The 16,251-nt window shown below is 38.3% G+C and overlaps 1 protein-coding gene across 2 annotated transcripts in view; it reads right to left on the reverse strand.

Moving 5' to 3' along the window:
- Positions 1-10,792: 10,792 nt before the first annotated feature.
- Positions 10,793-16,251, reverse strand: part of LOC121941233 (lisH domain-containing protein ARMC9) — a 28,584-nt gene continuing 23,125 nt past the window's right edge. For both annotated transcript variants that reach the window (XM_042483985.1, XM_042483984.1), the window contains 2 exons: positions 14,350-14,543; positions 10,793-11,964 (listed from right to left, as the gene is read on the reverse strand). In XM_042483985.1, coding sequence (XP_042339919.1) covers positions 11,942-11,964; positions 14,350-14,543 — 217 coding nt within the window. In that variant the 3' untranslated portion in view covers positions 10,793-11,941. The remainder of the gene's footprint in view (positions 11,965-14,349; positions 14,544-16,251) is intronic.

The following is a 16,251-nucleotide window of genomic DNA, read 5'->3' on the forward strand; positions in this document are numbered from 1 at the left end:
GGGAAAAAAAAATGTGTAATGTTGAATAAAAATGTGGATGTGATCGATGGACTCATTAACGGAGAATGTGGCACAGTGACATATATAGCTATTTCAGCTAGTTTAACTTTTCCTTAAACAATGCACGTTCAAGTTGATGATAATCAAGTTTGCACACAGAGAAGAACAAAAAAAGTCATTTAGTGACTTTCAGACCAACTGTCCCAAGAGAGAATAGAGTCATTAATACACTATTTATTAATTTAAACTGGCTTGAGTTTGAACAGTACATAAAGTACATGGAGAACAGGAAAGGATCACAAATTGCACACAAAGTTTGGCACGACATGTGACAGATTTGACCATATGAACACAGCCAACACGGCGTCTTTCTAACAACAGTCTTTAACTTGACAATTATATCTTCAAATTATATTACCAGATTGGGGAAAAAAATAAACACTTTGGTTGATCTGCCATAATGTAAAGTGAATGTGTGGCATTCGTTTGTGATTCACCACGGATATTTCGTTTAAAAAAATTGCATATTATTGTATTTAGCACACAAGCTATTGATCTTTTCTGCACCCAAAGGTGTGTGCTGTAATTTAATGTCTGTGGCATTGCTAAATGAATTGTAATTTGTTTGAGCATTTAAACTGTTTGCAGCAATGACAATTGGAGTAATTAACAATAAACACATGTCCTCAGGGTGATGACACAGTACCAACAGTAACCTTGGTGCTGCATATTGTATTGCAATGACTCTTTCCTGTCTGTCCCTGCATCTCTGTTATAAAAAAAACAGGTTCAATTTTTATCTAAGAACTTGTCTAAGCATTGTCATATGATTTATATTTATTGAGCTCTGGAAATCTTTGACTAGAGGTAGACTTTGTGGCCCTCTTGAATTCCTCTCACAGTCCTCAGAGGTAAGATCTGACTTCCCTGCACATCTAAAAAAAAAAACCAAAAAAACAAAAAAAACCCCAACATATAAAAACATTATGGCATGCAATAACTATGTTAACGAGACATTTCATGCTTCTCTTATAAAATGCACAATTGTCAAGTCAAGTCATATTTATTTAGAGAGCACATTTAACAGCAACAAGTGTCGACCAACATTCTTCACAAGGAGATAAAATAAAACTGAGGGAGGCAAGATCAAATAAAAACAAATAAAACACCAATACATTGGAGAAAGTAAGCAAAGTCAATAAGAGCATATATTATCGTGACAAAATCGTAACACAAAAAATAGCATTGCACAAACAACAAAATAAAAAACAGGTAGAGTCAGGCAGTATGGTCGGGCATGTCAACATAATGATGGCCTAAAGGAGGGCTACAGTTGTTGTGGTTATCCACTGCACTGTGTGTGTGTTTGTGTGCGTGTGTGTGTGTGTGTGTGTGTGTGTAAAAGTAAAGCCCTTTGTCTGTCTGTCTTTTTACTTGATGAGCTTATTATTAGGAGGATTGCATTTTCCTGGTCTTTGACTTTCAGTTTACTGTGTTTTTTTCCTCCCGTGTTCCTGTGCTGCCTCTCCCTCATTTACCCATCTACACACCTGCCCTGCATCAGCCTTGTTAGTCCTCCCTGCTCCTCACTTCCACACAGCCAATCAGCTTTCTGCTAGATCATCCACCTCATCACAATATTGCCCTCACTTGAACCTCTCAGCCTTCGTCTCCACCTGCATTTCATTTCCTCGTTAGTCTAGTTTGTATTTAAGCCCTGAGTTCCTGTTCAGTCTTTGTTGGATCTTTGATTTGTTTGTGTGATATTCGGTCACTGTTTCCTTGTAATAAAGAGTGCTCGTTTGAGTCATAGGTTTTATTGTACCTGAAACTGTGCTGAATACAAAAAAGTTTGTTCAAATTTTACAACATTAGAGAGTGCCAACATTTTTACAATACACCAAGACCCCCTCAGTCCCCAGGCTACTTTGTTAAACAACAACACTGTTGCTACTGTAACTTTAATAACAATGCTTTTGTTTTTTAATGAAAATGATGTACGTGTTTATTGCATGTAAAGCAGGGACATGGTCATTTGAGAATCATGTGGAGACACAATGCAGACTTAAGCTGACCATTTGTGATCGAATCAACAAAGATGCATGTTAAAACCAGGTATAAACAGGGCTTCCCTCTCTCTGATGTGTTTGAAGACAATTGTTAAAAAACCCAATAAAAATGATATAAGCAGGGATATGGATTTTTCAGCTCCCCTTTCTGCCCTTTTGACAAATACAGCTTTAAGTTAAGTAAATAAATGAAGGGACCAAAGTGTTCAAATGTAAAGGTCTGTCATTGAGTGAAATTGAAACAAAAGGAAAAGAGCACTAAAATTATTAAAGGAGGAATCATAAAAAGTAATCAGTGGTGTCAATGTTTAATTGTGTGTTCTTTCTTTGTATTTGCACAATGGAAACTTCAGGAAGTGAAATGATGACCTAGGTTTATATAAACCTTAGGCCTGGGGGGACAGCCTAAATAACTAACAGAGCCTAAATGATTTACTTAACTATCAGTAATATTATTCAGACCATATTGCGAACTTTCCGGTATGTTACTGACATCAGCAGGAGGCCCTGGTGTGAGGGAGCAAACTCCACAGGTTTTTATCAGCTCCCACACCTTTAGCAGCCATTGTGTAACTAAGGATTTCAAAGATCTGACAGCCTTTAATCATGACATGGCACTTGATATGTCATTTCAATGGCCTGTGTACTGCTGGAAACAGCGGTCAAGGACAGTTAGGCTTTTGATGAATGTATTCCTGCAACATGACTCACAAATCTTGCCTACATTTACTGGAAATCCAAGCCTAGAGTTTGATTTTCTCTTTAGTGATATTATCTGAGAAATCATACTGTATTACCAAAAGATATGGACATAAAACAGAAGATTTTTATTCTTTAGGTCTCTCAGAGATTAAACTTAAATGAGGACTGTTTTTTGGTGAAATGCACAGTTTAACTACCATAGCCACTTGATCGTTGCTGTAGCAAACTGCGTCTCTTCCGCCTCTTTATGGTCTGGGGAAAGAACAACAAAATGTCTCTCGGTGCTTCAAAACAGGAATTTTTCAATCCAAGCACACAGCTGTGATCCAAAATCTCTCCTTCCTCTCCTTCTCTCTCCATTTCCTGGATCCAGCCAGCCATCCTTCTCAGGGCCATGTGCATCCTGTTGCTTACTGGTGATGTTTTTTCCCCGTTTTTTCCCCCCTCCCCCCCTCTCTGTGGATTCAGGCTCCAGGAGTACTGTAGAAAAGTGAAGTAGTGATAGACACCACAGTCCCTCATCTTTCCCTTTGGCTAGAAAGGCAGCATTTGTCACTGATGTATAACAAAGACATTAATCAATCTGGAAAACTGGATATGACCTTGTAACAGCAATTTTGTTAATTTTCATGTTAAACCTAAAATGTTCTATAAGTTGAGCTTCTTGAAAAATAGCTTAATGACATTACAGAGTTTTCAACTGATGCAACATTAAAGCTGCATGTAGCAATTCTTCTATATTAACAAAGGATCTCATGTACTCATATGTGGAAAGGGTTGCAGTGATGCACCCAGAAAGCTCTTTGGAGTTTGTCAGGTCTTATTGTTTTGGTTTTACAGTCCACAGCTTTGCTGTTTTGGAGATGTTCTTGCAGATCTCCCTAACCTTGTTTCCAGCAGCAGGAGGCAGCTGTATTCAGCAAAAATGTAAAAGTAATAATTAATGCATTAAAAGTTAGGGTGTGTAATCTATGAGCTAAGATGATGTCTGCTGACCAGTAGGCATTGGTGTAATGTAACAAAGTGATAATAATTTCTTACAGTACATTTCCCAAATAAAATGTATACTTTTACTCATTTTCCATGTCTTCATTAACAGGGAGTCACATAATTACTATAAAGTTACTTTATTATTGCTAAATAAAATTAGAAGGTTTGGTGAATCACTGGTCCAAGCTTGAAAGATAGAGCAATGGTTAATCAATGAAGTTAATTAATGAAAGGGACACTGCAAACGAAGCTCTGCCACTGCCACTGAAGCCCAGGCTGCATATCAGATAAGCTGCTACACATTGCCCATAGTATAAAGGATGTTATTTTGTGATAGGAGACTGTGTGGTGACTGCTCTACTGCGGTGTGTCAGCCCCAGATTTCAAAGGTTTTCTTTAAATCTTTTAAGGTTGTCAAGAAGACTTTTTTTCTTTTTTTCCCCTCCAAATGTAATTTAAGCCCTGTTTTAAAGTCGGTGTACATGTTGAGAAGAAATAAATGTACTTGTCCTCAAAATTCTCTGGAATACTTTTTTTTTTTATAAACATTTGCTTTCTTACTTTAGTACATTTAATATGATAAAATTACTTTTGATACTTATGTACAGTAAATATCAGATAATTAAAGCCTTATATATGCCTTATATAATTATAGCCTAGATAGTATATTATTATATGCCTTTAACAACTCCTCACAAATTAAATCTCTGGTAAGATATCTGTACTTTAACTCAAGTGTGGCTTTCAGGTACTGTATCCACCACTGCCAGGAGGTATTTCAAAATAACTGAGTCCCCACACCCGTAAACACACATACTGCTGGCACTTCTAGCATCTTTTGTTAAAAGCATTGTCCCCATCATTAGAAAAGGGTATTGTTCAGAAACAGTTGAATGTAAAGAGTTAATGATTACAGAGTTTAACAGAATTGTTCCCTATCTGATGAACCCTTTCAGTCTCTACGATAAATGAGCACCTGTGTGCTGGGAAAGAAGCAGTTGTGAAATCTTGATCTTGAACAGGTGAAAGTGCATAATTTTACCCACCTTGTCCCTCCCTCCATCACTCCATCAATTTTCTAATCAGCTGTTCCCTTTTGCCTTTTGCCATGGTTTATGGGAGAATGAGGAATTCAAGGTGATTGGGGTGGGATGAAAAACAGACGGTTAATAAGAAATGGAAAACCTTGCCGCTACTTTTGGCTTGGAGGAAGTCTGCGCTAATCCTTTGTTTGGTTTAACACACCTGAGAAACTTGGGAGAGGCCTGTCCAACTATTGTCAAGTGTCCAACAGGGATGAACGAGCCTCAGAAAGTTCATGTGCCGCTCCTCCTTTGAATAAGTGAGGGGCCCTGTCTACTAACTCCTCAGTCACCATGAAAGAATTTACTACAGTGGAAGAAAACATGGCTGGAGGGGATCTTTTTCTTTCCCCTCTCTCTCTTCCACTCAGCCGTCAACTGAGGATGTTCCTCTCTGAAAAGGCTGACAGAACAAAGACGCTGTGATCAGGCTGTTATGAATGTCCCTGACAGCTGTGTCTATAGGTAAACACCTGCTCTCTCTCTAACCACCCAAAGGCCCCTGTGGCTTCAGTAAACACTCTAATAAGCAAAAAAAGGACAAATACTCCTTCTAACTCAAAAATCTAGTTTCTTCATGCCTTGATGATTTTGTCGGCTAATGTTCCTGGTAAAGCTTCAGTAGCTGACACCTCCCTTTTTGGTATCAAAAACATTAATGATTTAGTTTTCCACAAGCAAGGTCACAATAATAATATTAATGATTTACATTATGCTAATTTTGGAAAGTTGGTGTGTTCACTGATTAAGGTTAACTTTAAGGTCCATTTACTTGCTTTCTGGATCTTTTGATCATAAATGGTAATCCTCTTCAGTGAAGGTTGTTTGGTCAACAGCTGCTCAGCCTTACACCCAAGCGGCAGTCTCTGAAGCTAATGCTGGATGTGTGCAAAACTGCTGTTCCTTTAAAGACTACTTGAGGCTGGCTCCAAAAGCAATCAATCCACAGAGACACCCATAACACAATGCCCAACTTTACAGCAGAAATAAACATGTTTAGGGGTTTGGTCTCTGCAAACTAAATTCCCCATACACATAATTTAGGGTTGGGCTTCTTGAGTGCTGTGGTGTTTGCAGATAGTGTCCTCCACAGATAATCAACCTTCTTGGTTAGGAAAAGCCCAGAACTACAGGAGAGCATCTAGCCAGGTTTCTCATCAACCCTCTGAAACCTGAGCTAATTGGTTTCCTTAAAAAACATGGGAAAAGGCGACAAGCGAATTAAAAAGACGTGGCTCAAAAATAAGCAAGAACTCAGTGAAGAGAAACAAGAAAATTAGCTGAAAATAAGAATAAAAAAGTAAAAAACAAATACCCACAAGAAAATGACCCGGAAAAAAATGCAGAAAATTATATATATCTATATATATACATTTTTGTTTTATAACATAATTTCAAATTATATAATATTTACAAATTGACTTTTTATTTATTTGGATAGTTTTCTATTAATCTTCCCCCTTTGTAAAAAAACAATAAAAATCAGGTCATTTTCTTGTCACCTGTTACTTATTTCTTACAATTTGTCTTATTTCTCCATGTTTTATGAAGAAATCAAACCAATTCTTTCAGGTTTCAAAGGGTTAAACTAACATCTGCAGCAGGCATTTGTGGCAGTGATGAGTCTTTTATCTCCTTCCTGTTCAAGAATCAACAACCTTAGACGGCCATATACTTTGTCCCACACAACATGCTAACCTACAGTTTGGATTTGCTCAAGTGTACACACAGAGAAAGTGTAGGCGCATTCACGCTAAAGGTTAATGGATAGTTTGCGAGGACATTCCTGAGAAGGTCAAAAATGTAAAAGGTGGATTCCAAATAAGCCTCAGACTTTAGTCTGTTTGACAAACAGCCTCTTTAACCTTCAACAATAAATTTTTTTTGAAAAAATCCAAATGTCTGACAAGCATGCCTTCTGTCAATATGTAATGACAATATTTTAATGAGCCTGGGAGGAGAGAGACAGAGCTGCAAGTGTTTACGACAAAAGAGCAGCTGTGGAGGTCACTTCTATCTATCCATTTAAAAGGTCAAGTCAGGAGGAAACGGGAGGTCCAGGAGACAGACACACTGAAGCGCTGTCTCATCTTGGTTGGCGTCACCTTTTATCAGTTGAGCACATGGCTGTACTGATAAACACATCTGAAAGTGGTGCCAGATGACAGTTAGGGCTCTTCAGTAGAGGATGCTCACAAACCGTGTTTTACTTTTGTTGGTTTGGCCACCAGTCCCACGATCACATTTTGTCAACACATTGAATTGAATTTCCAGCACAGATATTTTATTTTGAAGTGCCATTTCTGTGTATTCTTGCAATCTGTTTTATTTCTTTTATTTCTCTAAGTCAACGGGTTGTTTATATTTTGTGAAGTGTAACTGAATATGTGGTAATTTAGCTAATGTGTGGGCCTTGAACTGATGATTAAGGAGAAATCTCCACCCTGTGACTGGACCAGTTGAGGGCCACTGTTCTAAGAAAATGCAGAGCAGGGTCATGAACAAGTCTCCAGGTTAACTATATTAACTAAACCACTTTTAACAAGTAAAGTCAAAGGTGAAGGTTGTTATTAATTATTAATAAGCGCTTTTCTGGTTCAACTTTCTTCCACTGTAGGCCTATTTGCCACAAACTCTGAGTAAAATCAACTTTTGTGTATACTTCCAAATGTGATATTTCTTTATGGCACACAATGCTCATTATAATGACCTCTGTTGTAAAGCTGTGTAGTGGACAGTTGCTTTCTTAGATCTCAAGTGAGTAAATTGTTGACCCAGGGGAAAGACAACCAAAACCAAAAAGACCCATGTTTTAAAAAAGTTAAATTATCTTTGAAGAATATAAAGTACATGAATCTTCATTGTGATCCTGGAAAATCATTGCAGGATTAACCTGCAAGAAGTATCCCCCCCCACTTTTTTTGCAATTTGTACAGTTCTTTTACGCTAGATGTGGTGTGTATTGAGTACAAAACCGAAATAATGAAGGTCTTAAAAACAGATTTTGACAGGAAACTTTTTAAGCATGGCCTCAGATTGAGGTAATAAATAAACTGGGAGCTTTGAGGGCTCTTGGAGTTCTGGGATCCTGGGACAGTTGCTCACTTTGCCTGGCTGATAATCCAGTCTTGAAGACAATACAATAACTTTATAACTTGTTTTGACACAACACAGATCAAATAGGTAAAATGTGTTTTCCTGCATTCGGTGCAGTCATGAAACAAATCACTCCTGTGTGATAAAAATCAATTTCTTTGATATTTTTTTTCCATGTCTGTGAGCACCATCCCCATTCTTTAGCAACCCTTTTGTTTTGATAGAAAGCAGCAGTTTCCTGTCTGTCACCGTTACAGCTGGACAGCACCAGCGAGGCTCGAGCTCAGGGTTACATGGCCACCTGGCCACAAGTGCGTCAGTCTGTCATGTGCGGCCTGTTTCCTTGCATTGTGCCTGTGCTCACTGGCAGCAATCACTGTATTAATCGCTGAATATGTCATATCTCAGGGGACCACATGTGCAAGTTAGCCACATTTGCCCTGCTAAAACTAGTGATATCATTTCTGCAGCCTTTATACAAATTTAAAACACGCCTAATGGAAACACGTCAGCTTCGAAAAAACTCCCATTTATTGCAAAATAGTTGTGATGCTTACATGAGGTGGTATTTCAGGCAATTTGAAAAAAGACGTATTTCACAAAACTGCAATGGAAACACTTTTTAAACCTTTATAAGTCACATGATGCTCGGGCTTTGTCGGTAGGAACTGGCTCCCTCGGACATAATGCAGCAGGCGCTACAAGAGGTGTTACTGCATCACATAACTCTTTAAAAGTTGAGTGGATCATCTGGAAGTTTGGAATCCACAATTCCTTTCTGAAATTTTGGACTATCACCTCCCAGAAATGCCTCATACGTGGCCGCTCCCAAGTATGAGGGGCTTGCCTTTCCATTATTGCTCGCATAACACGCCTAGGTCCCCTTCGATTGGAAACAATGACGGATAGTGTGGTGGCTACAATATAAATACATCTGCTAATGGTTTGAACATCCATCGCCATGCTTCTTGAAATGTTATCCAAAGAGGAGAAGTTGCATAACATTACTCAATAGAACTACAGTCATCCCGCAATTGTGTTTTATCAACATTTTGAAAATATCGCTTAATTTTTGCACAAAGCAGTAATGGAAACCCATCTAGTGAGGCACCAACTCACGGCAGTTTTTTGATAGTTTGTTTTGCTCTCTCTTCAGTGTTCCTTCAAATTTCAATTTTTCATTAGCCTACACACCTTTCTCATTCCTTCATTTCCATTTTTAGACTTTCATCACCTATTAGTACAATGTAGCCTGGAAGTAGAGAGGCAAAATTGCCTCCAGCAATGCTGTGTCAACTTAATATACTTAATTCTTCAAGTAAAAATCACATTATTCCACTCAGGTCTTAAACTACATCATATTTGCAACAGAGCTGAGGATAAACAGCAGTTTGACTTTACACTTTACACAAATCCCATACATAACAAGACCTTGAACAGTTCAAATTTATACAGTCTACCTCTGTGTCTCTGTTACAGCTTCGCAAAGTCATACTCTACCCTGTTGTACAGTGCGCCTGCTTCTTCACCAAGTAACACAGTGCTTGAGTAAACTGACTGTTCAGTATTGAGCAGTAGTGAGTGTCAACAGATCTTAAAGTGTTTCTCGCTTGCATATCCCCAGAATATTTGTTAGGGCGCAGCTGTCAGGTGAGTTGGCGAGTGTGACATAGCTTTCAGTTTACGACATGATACGAGAGCAGAAATCTTCCTGCTGTGTGACATCTTGATGAGCTGAGCACAAAGAATTTTTTCTTTGCAGAGTGTGTCACAAAGGCGAACATGCAACACTGTGTGGCCACAATATGCCAACTACTGACTGGCGGTAATTACAGTATGTCAGAGGAAGTGATTTGTGATTCAAGACCGAGCTGAGGATCTTAGCAGCAGCCAATTGGGTCGTAGCATGGAGCTAATAATCACACAGCTAGTGGTAGAGGAAGTATTCAGAGCCCTTGCTTTTGTAATACTGCACTATAGAAATATTCTGCTAGTCCTGCATGGAAAATATTACTTTAGGAAAAGTATATTAGTGTTATCAGAAAAATGTAATTAAATTATTAAAAGTATTTTTTTTAACTTTGTTATTATTATCTCATTATTATTAATATCTTTATGTCTTAATCTGCTGATCATTTTCTCCATAAAATCTATTGATTATAAAAATTCAGAAATAGTAAGTAATGCTGTCACTGTTACCAGACCTAAGAGTGACACCTTCACAAGGCTTTTTTTTAAATATTCAACCAATAGTAAAAACACCCAAACTATTAAAATGTATTAAAATTACAAAAAAAGAAAAATCAATCAATTGTCACATTTGTGAACCTCTTATCATAAAATGTTTTCACGTGAAAATGACCTGAATTGAATGAATTTCCTGTCAAGTGACTTGTCAATTAATCAACTTATTATTTCAACTGTACTTGTCCATGCTGTTGGGTAGTGCAATCTATAATAATACCAATTTTATAAGCTATTTGTATGTTTTGTTTCAAAAATCTGAATTTGCAAACTAAAACTATGAGATAAATGTAGTGTGATAAAAAAAGTACATTTCCCCATTATGTAGTTAGTGTAGAATTATGTGGCATGAGAGGAAAATACTCAAGTACAAGTACCTCAAATCTGTACTTTAAGTACAGCACTTGAGAAAAATGTACTTAGTTAAAACACAGCAATCAACAAGAGTCATCATATTGAGAAATCCAAATGCAATCCATGGCAGTAGCAGGTGAGGAACACAGATTTCAAGGACCAAAATTAAGGTGATATGTCACAAATTTATTTAAAATCACTTTAAAAATATCAGAATTAATTACTATCAAAATACATTGCAAAAAAACCCAAACATGGAGCAGTTAACATAAATAAACTATACATCACCACAGCTGGAAAATGGTGCAAATGCACAATGCAAGCAATGGTGGATTTAAGACGTTCACACAAATTCAAGTTTTTTTTGTCAGTTGATGGCAGTAAATGTTAACAGCAATGAGCAGTTATCAGTATTTCTTTAAAAGATGCACTATCCTGACAACTTATGTCAAGACGTGTTTTTCTAGAGCAAAACAGGAGCAGCGACTCTGATATGAGATAATGTTTTCTATTTGAAGTAATGCTGGTACAATTATTTATTCATACGGACGGACATTTTCCACCACAGTCAAAAATCAATATACAGTGAGACTCAGAAGATTATAGATTGGTAGGATTGAGATGAGAACTTCAAAAATGGGCCTTCACTCTTTTTTTTTTTTTATAAATATCTAAACAATCAATTCAAAGACAAAAAAGTACCTGCTTTTTCTCATATTAAAGTTCTCATATTAAAGTTTTGTAATAATCACAGAAACATAATCAAACATTTAACCTCTATGCCTGTTTATGACAGTTTTCCAAAACCATCAGTCCCCTGTTTACATGTAGTTAAAACCAAGCTGTGCTAAAGTCTTAGCACCTCTGCTCATATTCAGACTTATGCACAGCTATTGACAGTTTATCAGCAACAAGAGACATCTCATCCCTGCTGATGTGAAGAAATGTATTGTTCTTCTGCCAGAAAACCAGACAATATTGTCTTGTGAACTGGCATAACTCGTAACTATATTTCAGTGTAAGAATACCCACATCTTGTTACATAGGAATTTTGTCACGGCTGGAGGATGTTGCACATAGTCAGGTGTACAAACTATCACCTCGAAGAGAGAGTGAGGAAACTCAGGGCCAACTAAGGCTACAAAGTACACAGGATTCGGACGGCTTGGGGATGTGATTATTGTCCATATTATGTTACAGAAGAAGTCTGTGCTGAAGCAGAAGGGAAGGAAGCAAAAAATGTAGAGCCACAATCCTTCGCATTGTTCAAGCCCCTCCTCCTGCTGCCGCTGATCCTCGACCATCTCTGTTGGCCTGACCCTGATCACACTCTGGGGGGATGATGTTACAGGAAGCCCGATGCTCCCGGGGAGATAGCACTACTCCATGGTGACAGCTCCCTCTTCACCTCCGCTTTGACTGGCTGCCTGAAGGAGGAGAGAGAGGAGAGATGGATTTGAGAGAAAGAGAAGGTAGAGGACAGTCAGATTTGAACTTTTCAATAAAAAATAATTCAACTAAAAGCCTTGTCGTGTCCTAAGTTTAGCTGGGACATTTTGGTAATGTGTGCTTATTCAGCTTTATCCAAGACAACATAAAGGTTAAGATTTATTAACATCTTGATATAACTCATAATCCAAGTATCAACTTATGAAAAGGTTAAGATTTTGCTTCTGTTATTTTCTGTTCTACCTACTTATGAAACAAGAAAAAGGAATTTCACATTTCTTCATCACATTTGTCATTCAGGGCCAGAGTGACAGTCCAAAAAGATACAGCTGCACTTTCTTCAACAACTAGCTGCACAGCGACATAACGGGGATCTGTCATTCTTTGACGCCAGCCTTGTTGACATGACTTGGGATGGGATAATGCAGTGGCTCCCCTCCTTGTCTGTGCAGGCTGAGTGGGTGGTCAGCAACAAAATTCCTCCTCTATCTTTCCCTTAGCCAAAGGAGCGTCTCTGTCAGTCACAATGGACGTGTTTACCAAACGCGGGCCTAAAGGAGATCCTGTCTCAGCATGTGTCTCTGCAGCCAGACTCCACGGAGCAGCAAACATTAGGCAAAATAATGCCTGACAGTCAGCAGGAGCTGGATGCAAGTGAAAATAAATTGAAAAGATAGTGTCTCAGGGAAAAAAAATAGTAGGGAACACACCAAAAAAAAGCTTAAGATGCTCATAGTAAAAGTGTACTTATTTTGTTTGCCATGTGTGCCTGCTTATTGCGCTTTAAGCACAGCTATGATTAAGTGACTTTCTTGAGTCAATAGATGTCTGACACTTGCCAGACCTCAAAAAAACAACACACACACACAGGAGGATGTGGCGGCCCGGACGAACCATTAGGCCCTATTACAGGCTTTATGGTAAGGGCACCCGGCGTAAGAGCCGGAGGTACTCGCTCATCAAATGCAGTTAAGATGCATGAGAGCATGGGGAGATGTTATCACCCGACTAAGAGCACCAGAGCAGCTGATCAGGCCATCTTCCCTGCAGTGACTCAAGTTCTATGTTTAATCTGTGAAATTGACAGCAAATACATATGTGGCTATGGAAGGGATGGGCTGAAAAACTAATGTTCTACTTTTATTTGATCTAACAACCATTTGTGTACTTTTTTGGTTTGTTTAGATGAAACATTAATAGATGCCAGGCATAGTTCGGTAGCCTGGACACCTGCTTGCCCCACAAAAAAATTTCCACTCCTCCTGTGAGAGCTACAGTATGTCCCCAGTCCATCTTTGTGGCTCTGTTGCTGTTAGTGAAAAAAGAAAGACAGACAGGCAGAAAGAAAGAAAAGGCAGGACAATCCTACTCTCCTGACTCACAGTTCCCCAAAACAATAAGACAAAGAGGGACGAGGAAGTCCAGTGACCAAAATCTCAGCTTCAGTGGACTAAAAAACAAATAATAAAAAAAGGTAGTAGCTTGTTAAACATAGGGTCACTGTGGCTGAGACAAATATGATTGAATGAATTAGTGATATGAAGGAACATAAGTCCAAACTGTTTTTCTTTTAACTGATAACTGAGTTTTATTGCTGGTAAAACACCGGCAACTGCATAAATGCAGTTATGCAAGCTTTGAAACACAGTAAAGGCAGATTTTGTTACAGAATTCCAGGTGAAGCAACTGAAATCCTGATGTGTAAATCAAGACATCAGTCAAGGGGAAACTGGAGCATGATTTGTCATTTTACAGAAAATCCAAGTTTTGTCTTGTTATTGTAAGTCAGCTTTTCAGAACAACTCGGGGGAACAGTTCTGGTAAAACCTGTTTGTAAGGAGCAGGAAAATTACGATATTTGTTGGACATCAAACACGTAAGACAGACAGAGACAGAGCTTCAGGTGATGGCTGTGACTGGGTGATATGATGAACACATCTGTGCACTGGTAAAGATTTTACAGTATCATTTGTTCTGAGGTAGCTATATTTTCAGTACCTGTCTGTATTTGTTTTTTGCAGGCAATGCTAAAAATCACATATTAAATATCCAGGATTAGCCAAAATTAGCTAATTGTGGTTATTTTCAGTGGTTAGTTTGCCAATGATGTTTCCAGATTTATTTTTGTAGTATATTATATACAACTATATTATATTGTATGATATTATCACAATATTAGCACGTACATGTAAAAATTCAGAGTCTGTTGTGCAACATTTTATCACCCACCCCAATCGATGGTGGACAAATAAAAATGGGACTGCCATGCACAGTTACAGTACATATGTGGTTATCTTCCAAAATGGCTCGTAGTGTACCCAGAGCCAAAATTTGCCAACACTGGCTGCTGGAAATACACTTACTTCCACTTTGTGGCCCCCCTCCTCCCGTGGAGCTGGCAGAGCCTGGCCGGCTGCTCTGCTGGGGCTCTGACTGGGAAAACTGGGGTGCCAGAGCCGGGCCCCGAGCCCGCTGAGCGCTGGCGTTCTGGCTGGATGCTGTGTCAGGTGTACGGGGGATCTTGGGCAGGCTTGCAAATGCAGGGACATAATCACCACTGATGATAGGAAAAAGGAAGAGGAGGAGGAAAAAGAAATGAATTAGTTTTGCTTAATAGCAGTAATAAACTTTAACAAACAAAATCACTCCCACAGATTTCATAATTACAGTGGTGGACAAAGTGCGCAAATTCATAACTTGAGTCAAAGTATAGATATTCCTTGTCAAATATTACTCCAATACATATGAAATTTGCTAAGTCAAAGTACTACTTGTGTTAAAGTACTGGAGTGCTTGCTTTTAAAATACATAAGTATTCAAAGTACTCTTAAAAAAATATCTCAACGCATTGTCGTATATTGTCACAATATATTTACAGAATCTAATGGGGCTGTGTGGGGTTTGTGTGGGGTGAACACAGCAAACATTGAAAACAATATGAATCATTCATCAGCTCAGAGTTATTTCTCTCTCAACCTGGCTCTACTAATGAGCAGACAAATCTGTGTAGCACATATGCCAAAAATAACGGTACTCAAAGACCACTTGGACAAATAAACCATACACAGAGCTGCATGATCTCAGTTTACAGACTTAAGCATTTTAGAAAAGGGAAAAAAATCATCCCCTGTCTTTAAAGCAAATACAAAAAGGTGCTATGAACACCAGTGACAAATTATCAACATTGGTTAATGAAAATGCCAAATGAAACTTGTGAGACAAAATAAGACAAGTTAACAGTCACACTGGGTACAGAGCATCTACATAAATACTGTCAAAGCTACATCCAAGCTTGAGAGACACATCAAAAACTGTCCTTCCTTGATGATTTTTAGTAACTGTCTTTGCCATTTGTTTTCAATTATAAGGATCATTGAGAGAGCTCATCCTTTTGTCAGATGAGTTAGTCAGAGGCCGTGAGACACTACAGCCATGAACAGATCTCATTTCACAGAGGGTTTCATAGCACAGAAGTCCTGGCTTTCTCTGGTACAACATCAGCCTTACACAGCACTCCTGCCCTTGACATTTAATAGCATCCAATCCACTTATTTCAGTCGATAGCCTCCATATCTAATGATGGCATGCCAGACTATTTTATTAATACTTCCGAGATACCCAGTCATCCATACCTTACAACTTCATGCATATATGTATGTATTGCAACTCTATATTGTTGCATTGTTTATTTTTTGTGATTTCAATTTAATTTTTAACCTAAAAAGGTTTTTACTATAAAACACATTCAATATCATGAGAAAGGTGTTAAACGATCTAGCTTAATATTTCTGAATGTTAAAAACAGGCATGTTTCTGGGAGTCCAGTGAGTGTTCCTCACTTGACTTGTGTGCTTTGATGAAGAGCTTAGAACTTAGATTTCACCTGGCTGGGTGTTGCAGAAATCTCCATTATTGACATGCAAAACAAAACATGCATCCTGCCTGCGTATTGTTACTTTGTGTTTATCCCACACAAACTATTATCTAACACTAGAATGTATTTACACTTCATAGTTGCATCCTGTTATGCAAATTAAACAATATTTTGCAGCTACTTCACATCGACCTATTAAGTGGTAAACACTGGAAATGTTGTGTTACTGAAACCACAAAATGAATAAATGACTCTTCTACCTCAGTCACATAGTAAAGGCCAAAGACTCTGCTCATGTCCTTATCAGGCAGGAGCCAAATGACCTACATCCTGTGGAGCAATCCCATACCATAATAGATGGATGGATTTCACTCAGCTCATTCTTTTCTTC

This window comes from Plectropomus leopardus, chromosome 3, assembly GCF_008729295.1.
Source record: "Plectropomus leopardus isolate mb chromosome 3, YSFRI_Pleo_2.0, whole genome shotgun sequence".
NCBI classification, from domain to species: domain Eukaryota; kingdom Metazoa; phylum Chordata; class Actinopteri; order Perciformes; family Serranidae; genus Plectropomus; species Plectropomus leopardus.